Genomic DNA, 20,074 nt, shown 5'->3' on the forward strand with positions numbered 1-20,074 from the left:
TATTTCTCGCGTATCGTTGTGATACTTCGACAGCGCTTGTGTTGCCTTCTCGAAATTCACAGGTTCCACACATCCTTACTGGAACTAGTAGCTATCTAGATTGCGAAGGTAAAGATTCCATGCAGGAGAGTAGAAGTGGGGGAAGAGGGAGGAGGGGGAGAGAGGAAATGCTAGAAAGTGATCGTCAAAGCCTTCGCTAAAGATGGCTTGTGGACGGCTTCGCCCGATGAAGGGAATGAGAGCGAAGATGCCGAGGCCAATTACGGGTCTTCTTTCGACTTCGAAATCATTAAAAATTTGTGCTCGGACAGCTCAGACCTTAACTGTAAACATGCCCATGCAAATTTTATGGCGATGGCTGCATGCATAGCTCATGAGAACTATGTACCTGATGAAGACATTGTAGGAAGAAAATTGTTTTTCTTTTTTTTTGCAGCCCAAAATTCAGCTTAGCGGACACTACACCGATTGCGGACGCTACACCACAAATTTCGGCGCGTAAGCCGGACACACCAACAAAATGCGCGGTCCTTTTTCAACAGAACCCCTGTCGTCTCAGTGAAGACTGGCGACTTGAGCCAAGTCTTGCCGACAGGTGCAAAGCTGGAGTTTAAGACGCTCTCCCTGTACGGCGCACTGGAATCACACGAATGAAGAGAGGACAACGGCAGTCAGTTGCGCGTGTAAAAAGCAGAACACTTTACAAGGTTTCAGCACTACCCTATTTTAATTTCTCAGCATAGGAAGTCGACGTCACGAGTAGGTCGGCAAGTTCTATTACGGATCCTAAATAGCGTTTCAGCGCAGCGCGTCAGCATACTTTGAAACTTGTAAGCAGTGAGATTAGTTCTAAGCACTGAACTTTGTAGATACTTTTCAGCTGTCTGTCCACTGGTGAGAGGAGGAAGTTCGAACGTTGCGCTATTATCCCATAAGAAAAGCGAGCTTCTTGTACCAGACAGGCGTGTTCTAGTAGGATGTGCCGCGCGCTCACCGTGGAGGGAACTCCATCCAGCTGCCGTCCCCCGTGGTTGGAAACAATGATCGCGTGGACCCCGTGGTGCACCGCCAGTTGTGCGTCTTCGGCTGCGAAGTCACAATTGGCAGTGCTCGAAAAACTCTCCAGCGCGCAAAGTTAAACTGCGTAAACCATATAGAATGCAGAAAACAACGTAGAGCATTCAACACGCGGTGTAAAAGAGATCGAGTACAACACAGCATAACATAAGCAACATGAGACATGCTAGATAGTGCTATATGCTACTCTCAGGGGACGAAAGATCTAAGAAAAGCCAAAGCATGAAAGCATCAAATCCCACTGACGGAATAAAACTGGCAGAGCTATCATAGTTAGTCAATAAGCGCAAGGGATACGACGTAAGGAAGTGTGATATGGATAGATTAGCGCACTCTTTCATGATGGTCAAAATGCTTGCAGCGTTTCACTCTAGTGAGCCAGAGTCACTGTTAACAAGGATTAAAATATAATCAAGAAGTATGCAGGTCAAGTTTAGATAAAAACCGGCTACTTAGAATCGGTGCTATACATGACCCTGTGCAGGACCAACAGGCCCAAAATCCGCGCAACTGAGAAAAAAAATGCCTGTTTTTTTTTTAATTCCGGTTCACCTGCGCAGAAACAACCAGTTGATTTTCATGCTCCTGCGAAGCTACTAGTATTAGCAGGAAAGATCTCAGTCACGCACACCTAATCCCGCAGTAATCGGGATTGCTCACACGAGCAGCGACTCATTCTCTAGAAAGCTCGTTGCCATGATAAAATGGAGCGTGACCGGGAAGTTGAGCCTGCAAACTGCCGGCGTAACTTGGGCTGCCGTCGAGTTTCTTTCCTTCGTGGTGCCCCATAATTAACAAGAAGCGCGAATGAAGCCGCAGCGGAAGAAATGGCGAGCGCTCTGAGAGCTGTCTCCAACCTATTGTACATTGTGCGCTTGCAAACACTGCATCTTTCCGGCCTTATTTCTGCCATGGGTTGCTTTCGGGGTGGAAGCGCGGTTGTCAAGCAAGCAGTTAGCTTTTGAAGTCTCCGTCCGCCTAACTGAGTGAAAGGCGTCACAGACACGTGACAGTACACCACCGGCAGTGCTTCCGTTCATATTTTAGTGCTAAGTTCTAGGGGGGCGGTAAAGCTAGTAAGTGAAGATATAAACTGTAAACATCTGAACAAATATAAAAAAAGAATCAAGTATGAACGGTCTGAAATTTATAAGTTCGCCGTTCGGTCCGAACGCATGCATAATATCGGTGCTATGTGAAGCAGTGGCCAGATCGAAAACGATAGACTGAGAGTAATTCACCGTTTGATTGGCTGCTCTTGTCTACATTTAAAATCAGCTGCGTTGACCTGTAGCGTTCCAAGACAACAGACCTTCAAACCCCGAGGCTGTGCTACATGTCTAGACTTTTTAACTCTTCGTGGAATAATATCCAGCCGATATTGCTAGGGAATAAAAAATGTCTAATTCGGTGCGGGAGAAAAGTTTAAAATTGAACTCCCTTCTAGAAGGCGTCCATGCGACACGATTTCAGCGTTGTCTTGTAACTTGTACGGACAACTACGCTGTGAATGCTCGAAACTATTTTTTTATGTAACTGTCACTTTAAAAACGTCCATGTGCGAAGTGGAGGGGGGAGGAAAGGCTAAGCTAGCACGAAAACTAGCTCTCAATTTCTGCTTCCTTTAGTGAAACTGTACTAAGTTTCGAATGCACTACACTGAGCCGTACGGGCGTGTCTTACGCGTCATTATTCCTTTGAGGACGATTGGAAGGGACGTGATATTCTTGAGCCAATTCACGTCATTCCACGTCAGCGACTGGTCGAAGAAGTCGTTGGTGTACTTGGTGAGGCCGGAACCACTTGTGGCGTTCCTCAAGTTGAAGTTGCTGTAAATCGACCGGTCGAAATTTCCTAGGCGGGAAAAGAGTAAAGTGAGCACGCTCTTTATAATATACGTTGATGCAGACCGTGTCTAGAAGAATGCATGCGGTTTCTTGTTTTTCCTTCAATTTTATGCTGCTGAGCTTTCCATTGTAATCGGCCGAACTTTTCAGGGAAATAAAAATGTTGAGAGAGATTACACTGAAATATAATATTTATCCAGCCGACATGCGGCTGTTTTACGTGTTAACTTTATACATTTTTCTTAAACAGCACTCAAGAGAGAAGAGAGGGGCAGCACCTTTTGGACAATCTATGACTATTTGTTGGTTCGGAATGCTGCTACAAAACCAGTGCTTTTATTTTGCTGAATAAAATGAGTCTTGTCCTAGCCTTACATATCGCCTAGTTTAATTCTGCTGTGACTGCCCTCGTTTTGAGCGAGAGCGTACCTTTCTGCCTCCTACACAGGGCCGCTTGAACTCTCGTCCTCTTACAGAAACAAGGATACTGGGGCCTTGGACAAAACCATCACCACAAAGCACAGCGGATGAAGGCACTCCTGGACTTCTTAAAGGACTCGTGGTTGAGTTCCCGACTATAAATCTTAAGCTTTAATTGTGCGCCCTCTGTTCCCTTGTTATAGCGGTCGATGGTCAGTGCAAAAACTCATTTCGTTGCCGCTCTTCCTTCCCTTTTTCTCTTATAGTCTCCTCCCCACGTGTAGGGTAGCCCACTGGGCATCGCCTGGTTAACCTCCCTGACTTTTAGTTCTATGTTTCTCTCTTTCTCTCTCTCTCTCTGCTGTGTCTCGTTATTGATCATTTTTGGGCTGTAATCTAAAAACCGAAAATGTTCCTCTCCCGTAAGTGCTTCATTCTATTCTTAAGGATTGAGAAATATGGAGAAAACATTAGCATGAAAAACTAACTTTCCATGCAGCTCTAGGTGATGCAGAAATACTTACGTGATTCCCTCCGGTATGGTGAAAGCATTGCGGACGTCTACGATGCGCTGACCCCAGGTTGGGGCATCAACTGTAAGCACGACGGCTGAGAAATTAGCGCTACAAGCCCGCTGGAGCAGTTGTTCCGTCACTGTGCGGTTCTTGAACACGTACAGTTGCAACCACAGCGTCGCATCCGGCGCGGCTTTTCTCAGGTCTTCGATGGATGTGGAGCTGAGAGTACTCAGTATCATCACTGTTCCCGCGTCCTGGGAAGCTGCATAAAAAATTGCATTAAGTGCCAACGTATACTTTAACCCCCAAGCGAAGGACCACAATTTGCAATAAATCCCGCCTGGCGTCGACATCAACAGAAATAAATACCACATGATGGTCGCGATGGCTACGCTGTAGTACTTGGAAAAGCATGGGCCTGGTTTTGAAGCGAAAAGCTTCACTACGGTAGGTAAAGCAGTCATCGGGTAGGCCGGAGAATGACCTTGAATGATCTTTAGCCCAACCACTTTAGCCGTGCATGACCATATGTGGTACAGTTATGGTGTCCAACTCTTTACCCCTGACCTTGACCCATGACCTTTCTTTGACCTTTGACCTTTGATATATGACCTTTGACCTCTTACGCTTGACATTGGGTTACCGTTGGGTGGACCTTTGACCTCAAGAACATCGGATGGGGTGCACAGCATGAAAGTTTAGAGGGCGCGCATCAGTCCAAGGCTTTTGCTTCATGGGTGGATCAATGTGGAGCATCCTTCCAACATGCATTCGTAGGGGTGTTATGGAAAAATAGTACCCATTAATGAGGGTGCAACCATTACATACTCTAAAGTATCATTAAGTGCACCCTTCTTTAAAGGTGCTGATGTCTGCACCCTTTTTTAGCACCGAACAATTGGAAAAGGGTGTTCGTCTGGGGACAGCTGATTTACACCCTAAAGGGTGAGAAATTGTTTAGTGTGATATGCTTGCGTCTTTAAGAATGCTTGGAGGGAAGCCTCTGAAACGTTGGGTTTCAAATTAAAGGTTTTTGTTGGAGATGTATTAAAGTTTTTTATTATAAAACAGCTACACTACACAGCCAAATAATTATTGAACAGGCTGTTTAAACGCCAGCTATAGATCTGCCTAGTTAATAAGGCGGATCTAAATTAAATGGTTAACAAGCATGATGGGCGAAGCTCATTGATTAGGCTGCAATTGCTGGTAGGTCCTGAAATAGCCCGACTTCAATTACTGCAGTTTGTATAAAGCTGTTTCTCATCTTAATTAGCTAAAAGCGCGTATTCTATCCGTCTGCGGTACTAAAGATATGCCAGAAATGTCCAGCTAAAAAGAAAAACTTGGGACGAACTGAGGGTGTTTCGTTGGGAAAAAGGATGCAAAATGATAAAAAAAAATGCGCAATACTTCTAGAAATAAGCACGCTTTGGTAGGCCTCACTTTTCCTGCGGTATTTTGCCTTGAATTGCACCACTTTAGTGCCAGTAATAGAGAGGCCACTGTCTGAGCAAGGCGAGTTATCTCTGCCCTGGTCGTTTGCACGCTCCCGGGAGCAAAACTCAAGAGACCTGCTTAATTATGCAGATTATCGCAGCTTGGTGGGCTGCCCCATACACAGCCACCAGAGTGTCTTGCTGCAGCCTGTGCACAGTGCGGCCAGGCCGCTGTCAGAACGAGCATGCATAGTTCTCAGTCGGCCGGTAATCTGGTTTAGCTGCTTAATTAGCATCTGTGCGTTCTGGTGACCTCTTATTGCCCTACGTTTCCAGCAGTTTTTCGGCCATAACACTTAAATCGGTTAAAGATGCAGCAGGGATGTCACTGCCACATGGCGAGTGCATGCTGTGCTCTCGCCTTCGATGCCTCACCTGTGGCAGTGCCAATTTCTCCATCAGGGTGCGCCATCTTCTGCATGGCTGACGGTGCGATCCCGAGGGGCATGCTGACCTCTTTGCCCAGCATGGTGGCCGTCGTTCGCCTGCTGGCCACGTTGACTAGGACGCGGTACAGTAGTCTCCACCTGCGCGCACGGAGATCGGAACTCTCAGTGGGGCTTGCTTTCGCATAAGTGAATACACTGAAGAAATGTTCGACCCACTGGGTAGCAAGCAAGATTTTACAATAGGCGGGGAAACATTCTGAGCAGTAAGCAAATACACCGGTACTCAGATCCGGGCCAGAAACTTGAAATAGCGAGGGGAATAATATTGGAGTTTAGTGCTTTTGACAGCTGCTTTCATATCATTAAAAACACCTGACTATTATATTTCAAGCTTGAAATGTATAATGGCTGTAGCTTGCCAGTACTCGCATAAGGGGTAAAAACCTGGAAACTAATTCTAAAAGGGTAGAACATCACCTGAGGGCAACGCAGCGAGCTACAGTGAGGAAAATGATAGGGGAAACGTTAAGAGACCGGAAGAGAACAAAGTGGGCCAGGGAACACACTAAAGTAAGTGATGCCCTAGCTTAAATAAAAATCATGCATTTTCATACTGTTCTTTGTGTTCGCTTTGCTTGTTTCAAGACTGAGCAACAACACGAAATGAATGGCTCGGTATGTAAACAGGAGCTGACTAGTAACGGACTAGAGGTTGTGAAAAGTGTAACACAAAGGAATCGTTTTGCGCCCATTATCGCTCCGGACAAGTTCTTGGGATGAAAACGACCGCTTGGTACAGTCGAATGTTTGCTCTAAGTGCTTGCACTTCGAAACATACCGGGTGTTTCAGCGAACACTTTCGCAAAACTTTAAAAATAGGCTTTTTGTGGTAAAATTGACTTTTGCGGCATAGTGTTACCAGTGTTGGCGGACACCAAAAAGCCGGTGAAGGGTCTTAAGTGGTATGCTGGTTAATTAATTTTTATTAACTATCTTTTTATCTACTAGAGTTAGGCGCCTGGTTGCAATTAGAGATTTGTAGCCGGTCGTTAGTAATAGCCGCATCAGTTTCTAGAATTTCGAGAACGCGATTACCCTCGCCACTGTGGCTCGACAAAATTTTGCTGCATCGAGCGAAAATACTGGCGCTTTTGAAAGCATGCAGGCAAAGCAACCCCTCCAGGGCACGTAACCTGACGAAAAAGCCAAATTTTGTCTAGCCACAGCTTGAAAGGTAATCGCGTTTTTGAAATTAAAAAAAAAATGATAGCGCTATTACTGGCGACCGGCTCGAAATCTCTAATTTCCACTAGGTGCCTAACGCTACTAGGTAAAAAGTAAATTAGTCAGCCAGCTTACTGCTTAAGACGATTCACCAGTTTTCTTGTGTGCACCAACGCTGGTAATAGTATTTAGCAAAAGCCATATTTTTGAACCCTATTTACGAAAATTTTTAAACGTGTTCGGTAAAACACCCGATATATTGGCTTCACGCACTGCGCATTACTGAAAGGCTGTTATAAAAAAACTTCCAGAATATTCTTCAGCCAACTAAGATTTTTGCTTCTGTTTCGAAGACGGCGCTAAATGTGAACACGCGATTTCACTAAATGGTACTTTTCCTGCTTAGTCATTCCAGTTTTTGCAATCCAAATTTCTTAACACTTAACACCTGCCAAAACTGTTAGCAAGAAGAAAGAGATTTGATCACGAACGCGTTAGGTTTCCATGCAAAACCACAAACCAAGTATTAAGGTGGTTGTGTGAGAATAACAGAGGATACAGACCCAACACAAGAAACCGGGCCACCTTTCATGAAATACAACATGCTGAAAGCAAATCAGGTCAGTTACTTCAGACTACCCTCATGGATTTATAGAAACAAACTGCTTGTCCCTCCAAAAGAACGTAGCACGTACCAGATTTCTGATCCTAAGAGGAGGGCGCCCGTGAATAGAACCTATCATGGTCGACAAACAGCACCTTTTCAGCCCACTATACTATAGGAGAGATCTCAAATGGTCATCGGCTTGAACAAATCCTTCACTCTTTTTAAATGTGGATTGAAAAAAATTCAGCTTTTGCGTTCATGACTAAGTGTCTTGCATTTTAAATAGAATTTTCGTAACTGACTCTCCTGAATCAACGAATTTGAGTTATTTCTGCGGTTTGGTCATGAAAACTGTATTTAATGCTTGCCATTAGATTCTAAATTGTTTCTCTGGTTGCAGTTTCACACTTGTGATGTATTGTTTTGGTTTTTATATATACAGTGCTGGTTTCACAGTTGTTGAATATTGCTGCATTTGCCCTTTGCATACCGACCTGAATATGTTACCAGAAGTTGTGTCTTGTTTTCCGTGGTTACAAATTTGGATCGTTTTTGACTGATGCAAACAGTGATGCAGCTTTGCCTTCGATATTTTGGAACGTTGTTATATATATCTGCGCTCCAGACCAAATTTCCCTCCCTCTGAGTTCGGTTCATTGATTTAAAAACATGTTCAAGGGTCCAAGGCCTCGTCGGACCTTAGCCTTTAGCCTCGGCTTCCTCTTTGACACTGCCTGAGGAACACATAAAAAAGAAAAATTGTATCGTGCGCGCAACAAAAGCCAGGAGATAAAAAGGAACTGGAACGTATAGTCGCCATAGGAGTAAAACAGTACTTTTGGTGGCCCCAAGAAGGGACGAGAATTATTTTTGATTATGTCGATTTGTTTACCTGACAGGCTTAAAAATGACATGGCTGGTTTTTTTTTTCTAAAAAATTGTACACCACTAAAATAAACAAGAAACGAATATTGTTGTTTCCAGGTTTCGAAGGGCGCTTGTGAAACGACAGGAGAGCTGTAGAATTCGGACGCTAGTGTGAGTTGACGGGAGGTGTGTTCGCGCATACTTGACAACTCAATATGGGCACTTGTGTGGGATGTTCGGAAAACGTGCTCCTGCACATAATTCTCCAGAAATCGGACGCGGCGCGAAATCCGCGCTAAAGGCTTTCGTAACGAATCTGGCTCCATGAAAATTAAATGACAATCGAGTAAACTGTACATATGTTTGGTTACAGGCGCAAAAAACAGACACAACACAAGGTAGAAGGATCAGCTGTGAGTGGCGCTCCGTCCCGTCTTTCTACCTTGTGTTGTGTCTGTTTTTTGCGCCTGTAACCAAAAATATGTACAGTTACCAACTTGCCCAGCAAGATGTTCTTTTGAGTAAACGGACGCCCTGCAATTTCGCCGCAAAAATTTGTTTCGTCAGATCCAGCCGTTTAAGCGCTCAATTATTACTTGTTCAGTAATTAACGAAATAAGAACCAGGAATTTGTTTTGATGGTGTGGGTAACCTCTACCAAGGCTGTTTTAGTTTTACTTTCATAACTTTTCAAATTTATATTTTAACACTTCGTTTTACGTTAGCTGGGGCTTCACGTATAAGCTGCGTACATTTGAACTATCTCGCTGTGTATATTTCAGAGGCAGCGTACGTGCTGAATGTGTTCGATTATTACTGTGCATTCAGATGCTAAAGAAGATAATAAAAGTATCAATTTGGCATTATAACTATATATAAGATATTACGCATATGTCTGCGCCTATATTCGGCGAATAATGCTCGAGATATGCGTGTGTTCTGAGGCCAATGACCGTTATTTCTGCGGTGAAAAGTATGCCTTATGACCTATGAGGAAGAAATGCTGCTTTATAAGAATCATTTTTGTTTACTCTACAAGAAGCGAAAACAAACAGCAGCTTGCTTCACGATCTCCGCGAAGCCTAGGTTTGTAGCCGACCTTTTGAATGCTTCGACATTCTCATGCAGTGTCTGTTCCTGGTCGGCCCCGCTCTGGTAGTAGTCCCGCACTGTTTTGTTGAGTTTGGGCACTCCGAGGCGTCGTAGGTCATTCACGGTCACCACAACGTTGCTGCCGTTCGTTGGCCTTTCAGTTCCATCTCCGTCGGAGCAAAGCCCTGAGAGCAGAGAACGAGATAAATATTGAACCGGCTCGGACACAGTAAGTAATGTTCGACAGTCTAACAAGGGAACAGCAGTGCACAATTGGTAGCTAGGTGTTGAAAGTGGTAAAAAGACTACGTCTACTTAGGGCACGTAGTGACCGCAGATCCGGATCATGTGAGAGGGAAATAACTAGAATAATAAGAATGGGGCGGAGCGTATATGGCAGGTTCTCTGTGGTCTTGAATAGAAGTTTACCAATATCCCTAAACAGAAAAGCATACAACAGCTGTATCTTAACCGGTACTCAACTACGGGGCAGAAACGTGGGGGCTAACGACAAGGGTTAAGATCAAATTAAGGAAAACGCAGCGAGCTATCGAAAGAAAAATGATAGCTGTAACATTAATAGACCAGAAGCTGGCAGAGTGGGTGAGGGAACAAACGCGGGTTAATGACATTGTAGTCGAAATCAAGAGGAAGAAATCTGCTTGAGCAGGGCATGTAATGCGAAGGCAGAAAACCGGTGGTCCTGAAGGGTAACAGAGTGGATTCCAATGGAAAGCAAGCGTAGCAGGGGGACGGCAGGAAGTTAGGTGGGCGAATGAATTTAATAACTTTTCGGGCATACAGTGGGTGCAGCTGGCAAAAGACAGGGTTAATTAGAGAGACATGAGAGAGGATTTTGCCCTGCAGTGGACACAGTCAGACTGATGATTGTGATGATGATGATGATGATGGTATCAGTACATAGCCTAACTCCAAGAGCCATGAAGAGAGAGAGAGAGAGAACTTTATTGTCAGAAAGGTGGTGATCGTCCTGGGTTACTTCAGCCGCTCCAGGTGGCCGGCAGTTTAAGTCTGTCGGCGACCTCCTGCGCTTTTGCCATGGCCCGGGACTGAACGTCCGGGTCCGGTCTGGCGAGAAAAGCTTCCCATTTTTCAAGCGTGGGTGATGTGACTAGATCTGCGGGAGGCGGATCATCCGTGCAGCCCTAGATTATGTGGTCTAAGGTGGCAGGCTCGCCGCAGAGCTGACAATACGGATTCACCAAATTGGGAAAGATATTAGAATATGTCCACGTGTTTGGCTGCACGAGCCCTTAACAACTGTATGCCCTAAATCGCCTGCTTTTAATACGTCAGCATTAGAACCTCAACGTCGGAAAAATCTGTCCGTCTGAGTCTTTGGACATCGGCGCAGCCAATTTTAACGTAGGGTGCAGCTGTATCGTCTGCTCCATTGTCGGCTGCGCATGCGCAAGCGTGCTGAGAATGCGGACAAATAGGGGCGGGGAGAAACAGACTTGATAAAATGTCCAGCTTCATGTTCGACTTCAAAAAACGTGACGTAACGGCCTCTCCTGAGTTATTTCCTTCCTCCATGTTCCTAAGTCAATGCTTCGGGGAGGAGCATTCACCAGCCGCAGTAGCGGCTCGCGTTACGACGTAAGTGGCAGCTCCTCATCAGGTGCACCACAGCGCGAGAATTAAAAAACAAACAAATAAAAGTTGAGCTGAGGCTTAGCTAAAGTGTTAAGCCTGGATAACTCGAAGCGAAAAGCGTTTAGCAAGGCGTGCCTCTCGTGATTCTGGCGTTTGAGCCGCTTGTCTAGCCTTGCACTTTTCATATCTTCGCTGCTTTTGAGCCAACTCCCACGCTACCACTTCTGGGTCTTCTCCTCCTTCCATGGCGAAAGGTCAGACGACGGAGGCAGCGCGCGGCGGCGACGACGGCTGAGGCAGCAGCGGCCACCTGCGCTCCGCGTGACGTCACTCGGTTTCGCGCATGCGCAGCTGTGGCAAATCTGTAGTGTGGCTCACGCGAAGCCCTGTGTTGACGAGCCTAGCGAAGCTTTTCGTTTCAAAACGGGCGAAGCGGTTCCGTTATGGAGTGAGCGATAAGGCTGGCATTTAAAGAGAGGCGATGTTGGTCGCGGGTGCTAGCGCACAACCGACACAAAGAGAAGCAGAGCGGGGCTTGCGTGTGTCGTTCAGTGCTACTACAGGGGAAGAAAATATAAAAAACTTGATTAATGAACCGGGCGCAGCTACGCAGACAGGACGAAGTGCGAGAAGCACCGACATATGCAAGACACTACACTGAACTGGTTGACAGTCGATATGCGCATATGTACTGGTTGTGCGACTGAGCATTCTTTAAGGTGATGCGTTCTGTATTGCACACTGTGAACTATTCAATAGTGAAGCCTGCTTATGTTTGCGGTGCTAAATCGATCTCAAGCATCCTATAAAAAATGGAGGACTTTAAAAGCACATGGGCTGCTCTTTACACGCGCCTACCAGGAATAACGGGCATATTTGATAATGCGAGGGCTCCTTTCGCTCGGGCTCCATTAGCAGCCTGATCTGTTTAGCAGGCGGGCTCGAAGTTTGCACAGTCTGCAACCTCAAGGCCTGCCAGAAATGCAAATGCGAATCGAGAGCAGATGTCTGACGCCACATTGAGAGGTGTTGTTGAGTTTTCTACGAGCCGATATAGGGCTAGTTTAAAAATTATTCTGATGCATTGCATGCGTGTATTTCCGTTTTGGGAGCCCATTTTTACAGGCAACGCATTGCACACATCATCAAAACGCAACGCCCTCTACGGCTACAAGAGCTCTGTATGGGCTTGATCGAGAAAAACTTCCAGCTGAAACTTTTCAACGTTATTAGGCTGCTGAGAGCGAGGCTGCGGGATCGAATCCCTGTAGTGCGGCCGCATTTCGGTAGATGGTGTTGGATGTCAGTGACGTTAAATCACACCAGGTGGTCGAAATGAATTCAGAATTATACGCTACGGCAAGCGTTTCGATGTGCCTCCAGATTCTACTTCACCGCATCTCTCCTTGCGCGGTTTGGTTACTTATTCACTTTTTGTGAGCAGGTTGCTTCGCCATTTCGTTCGTCATAAATAATAATACAAATCGCTGTTTTATTATTATTTATTTCCGCCGAGCGATAAGGGTGCAATTTTTTTCTGGCCTCAGTAAAAGAATTCATTTCGTTACACGTCGTCTGAGAGCAGACGTGCTTATAGCTGGAACTTAATAATTTTTTGCGTGTCACAGAATAAACGTGCACTTTCTACGTAAAACATCTTTACTCTGCGCAAAATATTCTTCACGTTTACCCTAACTGATTCACTTCACACAATGCCGTGATCTTTGCTTTGGTGCGGTGCAACAACTACCTAAAGGGCACGCAAGCTTCGGTTTCATTTCAAAACTTCGCGCAGAAAGCCATCGTAGGATAAATGCATTTTCAAAACAGTGCTCTTTTATGCTCGGTTATTCATCATAAACCCAGAAGCGAATTCAGCACAAAGAAAACTGGAACGCAGTTTGCCAGTGTGCTTTGAATAAAAATATGAAATTGGCGGTGGAGAAACTTTCATTCCTCAGTTGTATTTCCAAGTTTACAACGTCACTGCAGCACACAACTTTTCGTTATAATAAGCGTGTTAGGTCAACAGCATACCCGGCTGTGAATTTTTATTTCTGCATTGTTTTGTTGGCGTTATTGCGTTATCATCTGATTTCCTCCCGGCAATGAAGGCTAGCTCAGCAGTCTAGAGTGATCACAAGTGGCCAACATTCAAACCTCGCCCGAACCAACAGGTGTCGCTGCAGGACTCCCAGACCAAGATCACGTGATCGGAGACGATGCATGTGAATACCAAGTTGCTGTATCAGCAATGCTGAGAGGGTAATGACATTATTCTTGAGCGATGAAGACGATTAGTTTACCGTAATGAAAAGCGTACCACTATACCTCAACTGACACGTCTGCTACCACTAATTCTGCTGCAAGTATTACTACACCCATGACCATTTTGCCGCCATGACCAGAACTCAGAAACACCTCCCTGAAATGAATATTTGTGTAAAAAAAATTTTCTTTTGAGGAACAAAAAGTTTTCCACAGGTCGCTTAAAACGCTTTATTATCTAGATTATTCCCGCTAAAATCCAAATCGCTACGTCTTGTTTCTAAGCGAAATACAAGAAACACCTCCTTGAAATGAATATTTGTGTAAAAAATTTTCTATTGAGGAACAAAAAGTTTTCCACACGTCGCTTAAAAAGCTTTATTATCTAGATTATTCCCGCTAAAATCCAAATAGCTACGTCTTGTTTCTAAGCGAAATGGAACAAAACACTGAACTGGCACTCACCCACCCACTATTGGAAGAGATGCGTGTACTAGGGATGGCACAGTCAGCCGTGAGCAATTATCTAACAGATTTTTTATTCGGTACCTAAAACGAAATGCTGTGAAGCCAGCAAACTGCAGAATCAAAGCAAGGACAGGATGTATACAAAACTATGCACTTTTACTGATAAGTGACTGTGTTGCTGCAAACGCAGCAATCATTTTCAACAGTCGTCTGGGCTACTATGCGTGTACTTTTTCAGAAAGAGAGCTGTTCTGTTCTGATAAAGACGAATATGCACGTCACATAGGTCAAGCCAAACACTACGCTGCGTTAACTTGAATGTGTATGCTGACTGATGATCATTTAGTTATTTATAGTGATTAAAATGGCGTGAAAAATTTTGTTTAGCTATAAAATTGCGTAAAGGATGTAGAACAGTGAAAGGGACCTAAGATTAAGTGCTCAGAATTTATCGTTAGGAAGTGGGGCAACATGAGTGCATAAGTCTTGTTTCTGAGGTTGAGGAGCTTAATACGGAAATGTAAGCTGATCAGTAACAGATCTCTTACGATAATATTGAAGGTGATGGCCCATTCCTTCATTATTGGCAAAATATTTATTTTAAAGTATTTCCATAGATCGCATCTAACAGTTAATACTCCCATAGACAACCAATGAGGAACGCTTTTGACGATAGGAAAAACGTTAATACAAAAAAAATTCAGGACTGCCGTCGGGTGATCTCCGTATATATTGATTGCTTTAGTGAAATATTGCGTTATATGAAAAAATTTTGTCTTAATAAATGGTTTACCACTCAAAATTTCTTTCACTCAGAATTGCTGGGTATGTAAATAGCGGTATACGTAGCTTATAACAGGTTCGTGTAATGCAAAGGCGACAAGAAAGAGAGACTTCAAGGAAGAAACAGATGGTTTCTGAAGTTATGGTTGAAGCTCATATGATGTAAACTGAAAGAATAAGTAATAAAATAAGTATTTATTTGTTCTTTACACAAGTCATTAGCACTAAACAATGAGGAAATGTATACTGGATCACAACGAAGGTTCTGGGGTTACCGTAGTAGTACAACTTGATTTCAAACAACTAGGCTACAGTATGATGAGCACGTGCTGTTCTGTCGCTTAACGCAGCAAGCCGGGAAACCTGCAAGCGATCGCTTAAGATTTATATAAACAATGAAAGCAAGTCCACTTTTCTTGGACAATACTTTTAATTTTGAGGCAGCTGTGGAGTAGTGGAAAAAAGATTCGTACTGGTCGAAGGAGACACGACACGAGAACAGGAGCAAAATCGACAACACAGGCGCAGACTTCCAACTGTTTATTTGAGACTGAAATGCAAACGCTATATAAGGCATCAACCTGGGCGCACAACCATCGCTGTCATTCACAAAAGACTTGATTAAAATCTAGACAACATTGTTCAAACTTTACGTTGCAGAAGGACTGATAAACCACACAGCACTCAGTCAGCATGTCCCGAAACACTCTATGTCAAGAAAAGAACTAAAAATAAGTATAGAACCAAACAATCAACCTGAGTAAAGAGGGTGAAAAATACGCGAAGTGATAACGCAGGTGATCCAACAGACAACAAGAGTAAAAAAACTATGCGAACATGATAAAATCATGGTGTGAGATATGAAAAAACCCGGCATGAGAGCATGGAAACAACAAAGAACACGTTTAAAGGTGAAGATTAAAAGCAGGTAAAGGAGTGGGAGGAGGTATGGAAAAACAATTATGACATGAAAGCCAACATAAAACAAGTGTGAAGTTGAGAATTAAACCAGATAAAACTAGATCTCCGTCTTTGAGGTACATACATCTTAACCAAATTAGGACATAAGTGAAACACTTATAGGTGACCTTCTATAAACGTGATTTCACTCGGTGAAAGCGAAATAGACGAAATGCTGACACATTGTTCACCATTTTTTACGATGTGATAGGCTTCGACCACCTCCTGTTCCGTCTTATCTCCAGATTTAAACAAAAAGGTAGTGTTCAGCAAAACTGCGTTGCATGGCACATTTTCTTTTCCTTGACCTTTCCTTTACAGTTCTTACTATGGTGTGCCAGATGACCTCCCATATTGTTCTTCACTGCCAAGTTATGTTCGCGTGCCCGTTCATTAAAACCACTACCAGTCTGCCCAATGTAAACTCTACCGCAAGTGAGGGGAATTTTGTAGACAAGGCCTGAATCGCACTTTGTGAACTTCTTTTCGTGATTGGTATAGCATTGCTACCTGGTTATCTTTTCGGTCGACAACAAAGGGCAGACGCTGCTCAGCTTAATCGGTGCAGAAAAAACCATCGTGACACCATATCGGTTCGCCACTTTTTTGATCTTGTGGGATACGCGGTGTATGTAGGGCATCACCTGCAGGGGCTTTTCCTTGTCCTTTTCATTCTTTTTACGGCCTTCGAGCTTCTGTAACAAGCTTTCACATGCTGCGGTGATGAGGTGGGACGGATAACCGGCTGCGCGGAAACGTTGAACTTGCTGGCTAAAGCTTTCTTCTATTTTGTGGTTGCATGATTTTCTAGGGCACACTGGCAGGCTAAGATTACGTTGGCACGTTTTACGAGCTTACAATGTGCGCTTCCAAACGGCAGTGGGTTCTTTTTAGTTCCCGGACTGTAACACCAGCAGACGTGTTTAGAGGAAAATTCGAGAACAAAATACTGCAATCTGTTGTTGTTAGCTAACTCGTGGGTGACGATTAAGCCTTGTGTTAAAGCTGTGAAAGCTTATTACAGAAGCTCAAAGGCCGACATTCTATTTAGAATGAAAAGGACAAGGAAAAGCCACTGCAGGTGATGCCTTACATACACCGGGTATCCCACAACATAAAAATGTGGCGAACCGATATGGGGAAAGGATGGTTTTTTCTGCACCGATTAAGCTGAGCAGCGTCTGCCCTTTGATGTCGACCGAAAGGAGAACCAGGTAGCAGTGCTATACAAATCACGTGTTATTTGTTGTTTCCATGCTCTCATGCCGGTCACGTGGTGCGGAGCAGCTGACGGCGGCGCGGCGCCGTGGCTGATCACATGGTTTGTCACGTGGTTGTTCCAAGTTCCACTCAGCCAGCTGTAGCTATTGCGTCACTCCAAGTTTAACCAGAGCTAAATCACCGGCAGTTTTTTTTTCCTGTGCTCGCAACGAGTAGTTATGTTTGCTATAAGAAACCAATATGGTGCTTTTTGACAATAATTAGTTGAAAACTGTAAGCGCAGTGAGAAGTGATCTGCGGATGTATTGATTGCTATTAATAATAATAATAATAATTGGTTTTTTTGGGTAAAGGAAATGGCGCAGTATCTGTCTCATATATCTTTGGACACCTGAACTGCGCCGTAAGGGAAGGGATAAAGGAGGGAGTGAAAGAAGAAAGGAAGAATAGGTGCCGTAGTGGAGGTCTCCGGAATAATTTCGACCACCTGGGGATCTTTAACGTGCACTGACATCGCACAGCACACGGGCGCCTTAGCGTTTTTCCTCCATAAAAACGCAGCCGCCGCGGTCGGGTTCGAACCGCGGCGGCTGCTGTTTTACGATTTGCGAAAATAACTGAGTTAGTAAAGAAATTCCAGTTTAAAAAAATGCACTTGTCCAGAGTTTATGGTTGTGCGCCACTTTCCGAACCTTCTGCACAGCTGAATAGTAAGAGGTGACGCAGTTGAAAGCAGATATAAGGGACGTGAGCCTCGCCCCATGCTCGGGACAGCCCGAGCGCTAGGCCTATCAAGCAGAGTAGAAATTAACTTACCTGCCACCGGTACTGGAAATAGGCTGAAGCTGAACGCAGCGAGAGCAACGAACGGTGAAAGCGGTGGATTCATTCTGCGATACTCTTTGCGATTTCCCTTTGAGAGGAAAGCTACAGAGCGCAAGGGTTGGTGTTTAGCTTTTATATAGCGCTAGAAGTGAGTCGCCAGGAGTGAAAAAAAAAAGAATAATCTCTTTTGGTTGATTCTTTTCTGCTTGCCTCTTCAGAAACGGCCTTGCTTTCTTTGTTGTCGTAGTGCATAAACGCGATCTAGAGGCTGAAGACAGCTGGTGGAAACCGAAACTAAACAGACGACTGATTTCGCAATAAATGGAAACACGAAATGACGTTCCCCCCCCTCTTGACGCGTTAGCTGTTGAGGCACTAGGTGTTGACGGTGCGAATGATATTCTTTCCCGTACGGAATTTATGACATCGCCTTCGGCGTAAACAAGGCGTACGAAAAATAATGTCAGCCATTGAGGGAGAGAGTCGGAGTTCATTCATGACTGTTGCAAAAAATTGGCAGTGGCTTAGCTCGGCTATGCCAGGATATACGTAGCGAAAGCTAAGGCATAGCTTTGTTAGCCTTGGTTACTCTTGATTGAGAGTCCACGTTAGTCTGGTTGTCTGGCTGATTGTTGTCACGTGGTTCGTCACGCGGTTGTTCACGTGACCAGTCACGTGGTTGGTCACGTGGTGCGGTGCGACCACGGTGGGAATGCGAGCACGGCGAAACTGCGAGTTTGTGGCCAATGTAGCTTTCGCTACAAAACGGGCCCGATTTTTTTTTTTGCAAGTTTGAACATTAGTGGAGTAAATTTATGCCACGCGGAGGGGGAAAATGTGACCTTTCGACATTATTTCGAGATACCGTTGTAAACGGAATAGCAACTGCTCAGATGATGCAACACCGGCCCTCTGGTATGTACTACAGCGCGCCTTAGTGCGGGGAGCGATACCGCTACATTTATTGCTTAGTAATCCTGGACATGGAAAAGACTGGGGTTACCGCTGAGCTGAGAAAGATGGCTCTGAGCCGGGCGAAAAAAAAATTAAAAATTGTTTTTTGAGGAAAGGAAATGGCGCAGTAACTGAAATTGAAAATTGGTTTTGGGGGAAAAGAAGTGTGGCAGTATCTGTCTCACATATCGACGGACACCTGAACCACGCCATAAGGGAAGGGATAAATGAGGAACTGAGAGAAGAAAGGAAGAAAGAGGTGCCCTAGTGGAGGGCTCCGGATTAATGTCGACCACCTGGGGATCTTAACGTGAACTGACATCGCACAGCGCACGGGCGCTTTTGCTTTTCGCCTCCATCGAAACGCGGCCGCCGCGGTCGGGATCGAACCCGGGTACAACGGCTCAGTAGGCGAGTGCTCCAACCACTGAGCCACCGCGGCGGGTATCACACCCAGCGTTCCGCTGAAAGTATCAAAGTCCACAGGTGTTTTATGTAGAACCCAATTTATTGACCTCGCATGCATTGCCGGCAGACGCTTTCCCGGTTTACCGAATGTGTTATATATTTCGGGTAGATCCTGTTGCATTGCAGCGGGTTCGGGTACGTGCTAGTTTGTAATTGCCTCCGGGTGACTGCCTGAGCTCAGTATGCCGCAGAAAGAACGCTAACACTTTTAACGCGAGAGCATTAAAAGCCCCGTTAAGCAGAAAATCTGGCGTCGACGTTCTGAGCGAAAAATCCCGGGCATGGCTGGGGCAGGTGGTGCCCCGAGAGCAACCTGTAAGGCAGGTGGGCCACCTGGGTAACGTGACCCTACGGCGACATCACAAACTGCGCACCGGAGCTTGATTTCTGGAAACGAAAGCGCTAGCAATTTCCCGCCACCATCACCGGCACCGGTACAAAGCGCCGGAGAATGTTGTACTAATGAAGAAATTTCGTTGAGTGCCGCATCCCAGTGTCATGCGATGCGTATGCCTTGAAGGTGAAATTTTCGGCTTTCTAATTTTTGAAAATTCGGCACAGTATTTTCGGTGTTTACTTCAGCGCGGTTTTTCATTCTCCGGTTTCGGTTGTTGTTTTTTTTTTCACAAATACTTTCACTCCAGGATGCATTGCAGTTTTTTTTTCAGGGATGTAATGCGATAGTTCTATGGTCTCAAATGTCACATCGATTTTATCCGGGCTTCTTTGTCAGCCTGAGCATACCGTCTCACAGCGACAAAACACAAATATATTCAATTACTCGCAAAGTCCTTATAGCTGCCCTGGCAGCCGAGCATACTATCTCGTAAACTAAAGGAATAGGAAATAAATGAAATAAAGGAATGAACCGTTAAACAAAAACACAAATGGAAGTTGATTTCTAAAAAGCAGCTTGTGGCGCCGTTTTTGGATTATGCTTTTGAGTATTCTTTATGTCACGTGTTTCAGG

General features: G+C 44.8%; 1 protein-coding gene across 1 annotated transcript in view; it reads right to left on the reverse strand.

Moving 5' to 3' along the window:
* Positions 1-2,731: 2,731 nt before the first annotated feature.
* Positions 2,732-20,074, reverse strand: part of LOC144102151 (uncharacterized) — a 35,712-nt gene continuing 18,369 nt past the window's right edge. Inside the window, exons 5-8 of the mRNA XM_077635467.1 lie at positions 9,548-9,725; positions 5,737-5,888; positions 3,869-4,124; positions 2,732-2,906 (exon numbers count right to left, since the gene is read on the reverse strand). Coding sequence (XP_077491593.1) covers positions 2,732-2,906; positions 3,869-4,124; positions 5,737-5,888; positions 9,548-9,725 — 761 coding nt within the window. The remainder of the gene's footprint in view (positions 2,907-3,868; positions 4,125-5,736; positions 5,889-9,547; positions 9,726-20,074) is intronic.

This window comes from Amblyomma americanum, chromosome 8, assembly GCF_052857255.1.
Source record: "Amblyomma americanum isolate KBUSLIRL-KWMA chromosome 8, ASM5285725v1, whole genome shotgun sequence".
Taxonomy (NCBI): Eukaryota; Metazoa; Arthropoda; class Arachnida; order Ixodida; family Ixodidae; genus Amblyomma; species Amblyomma americanum.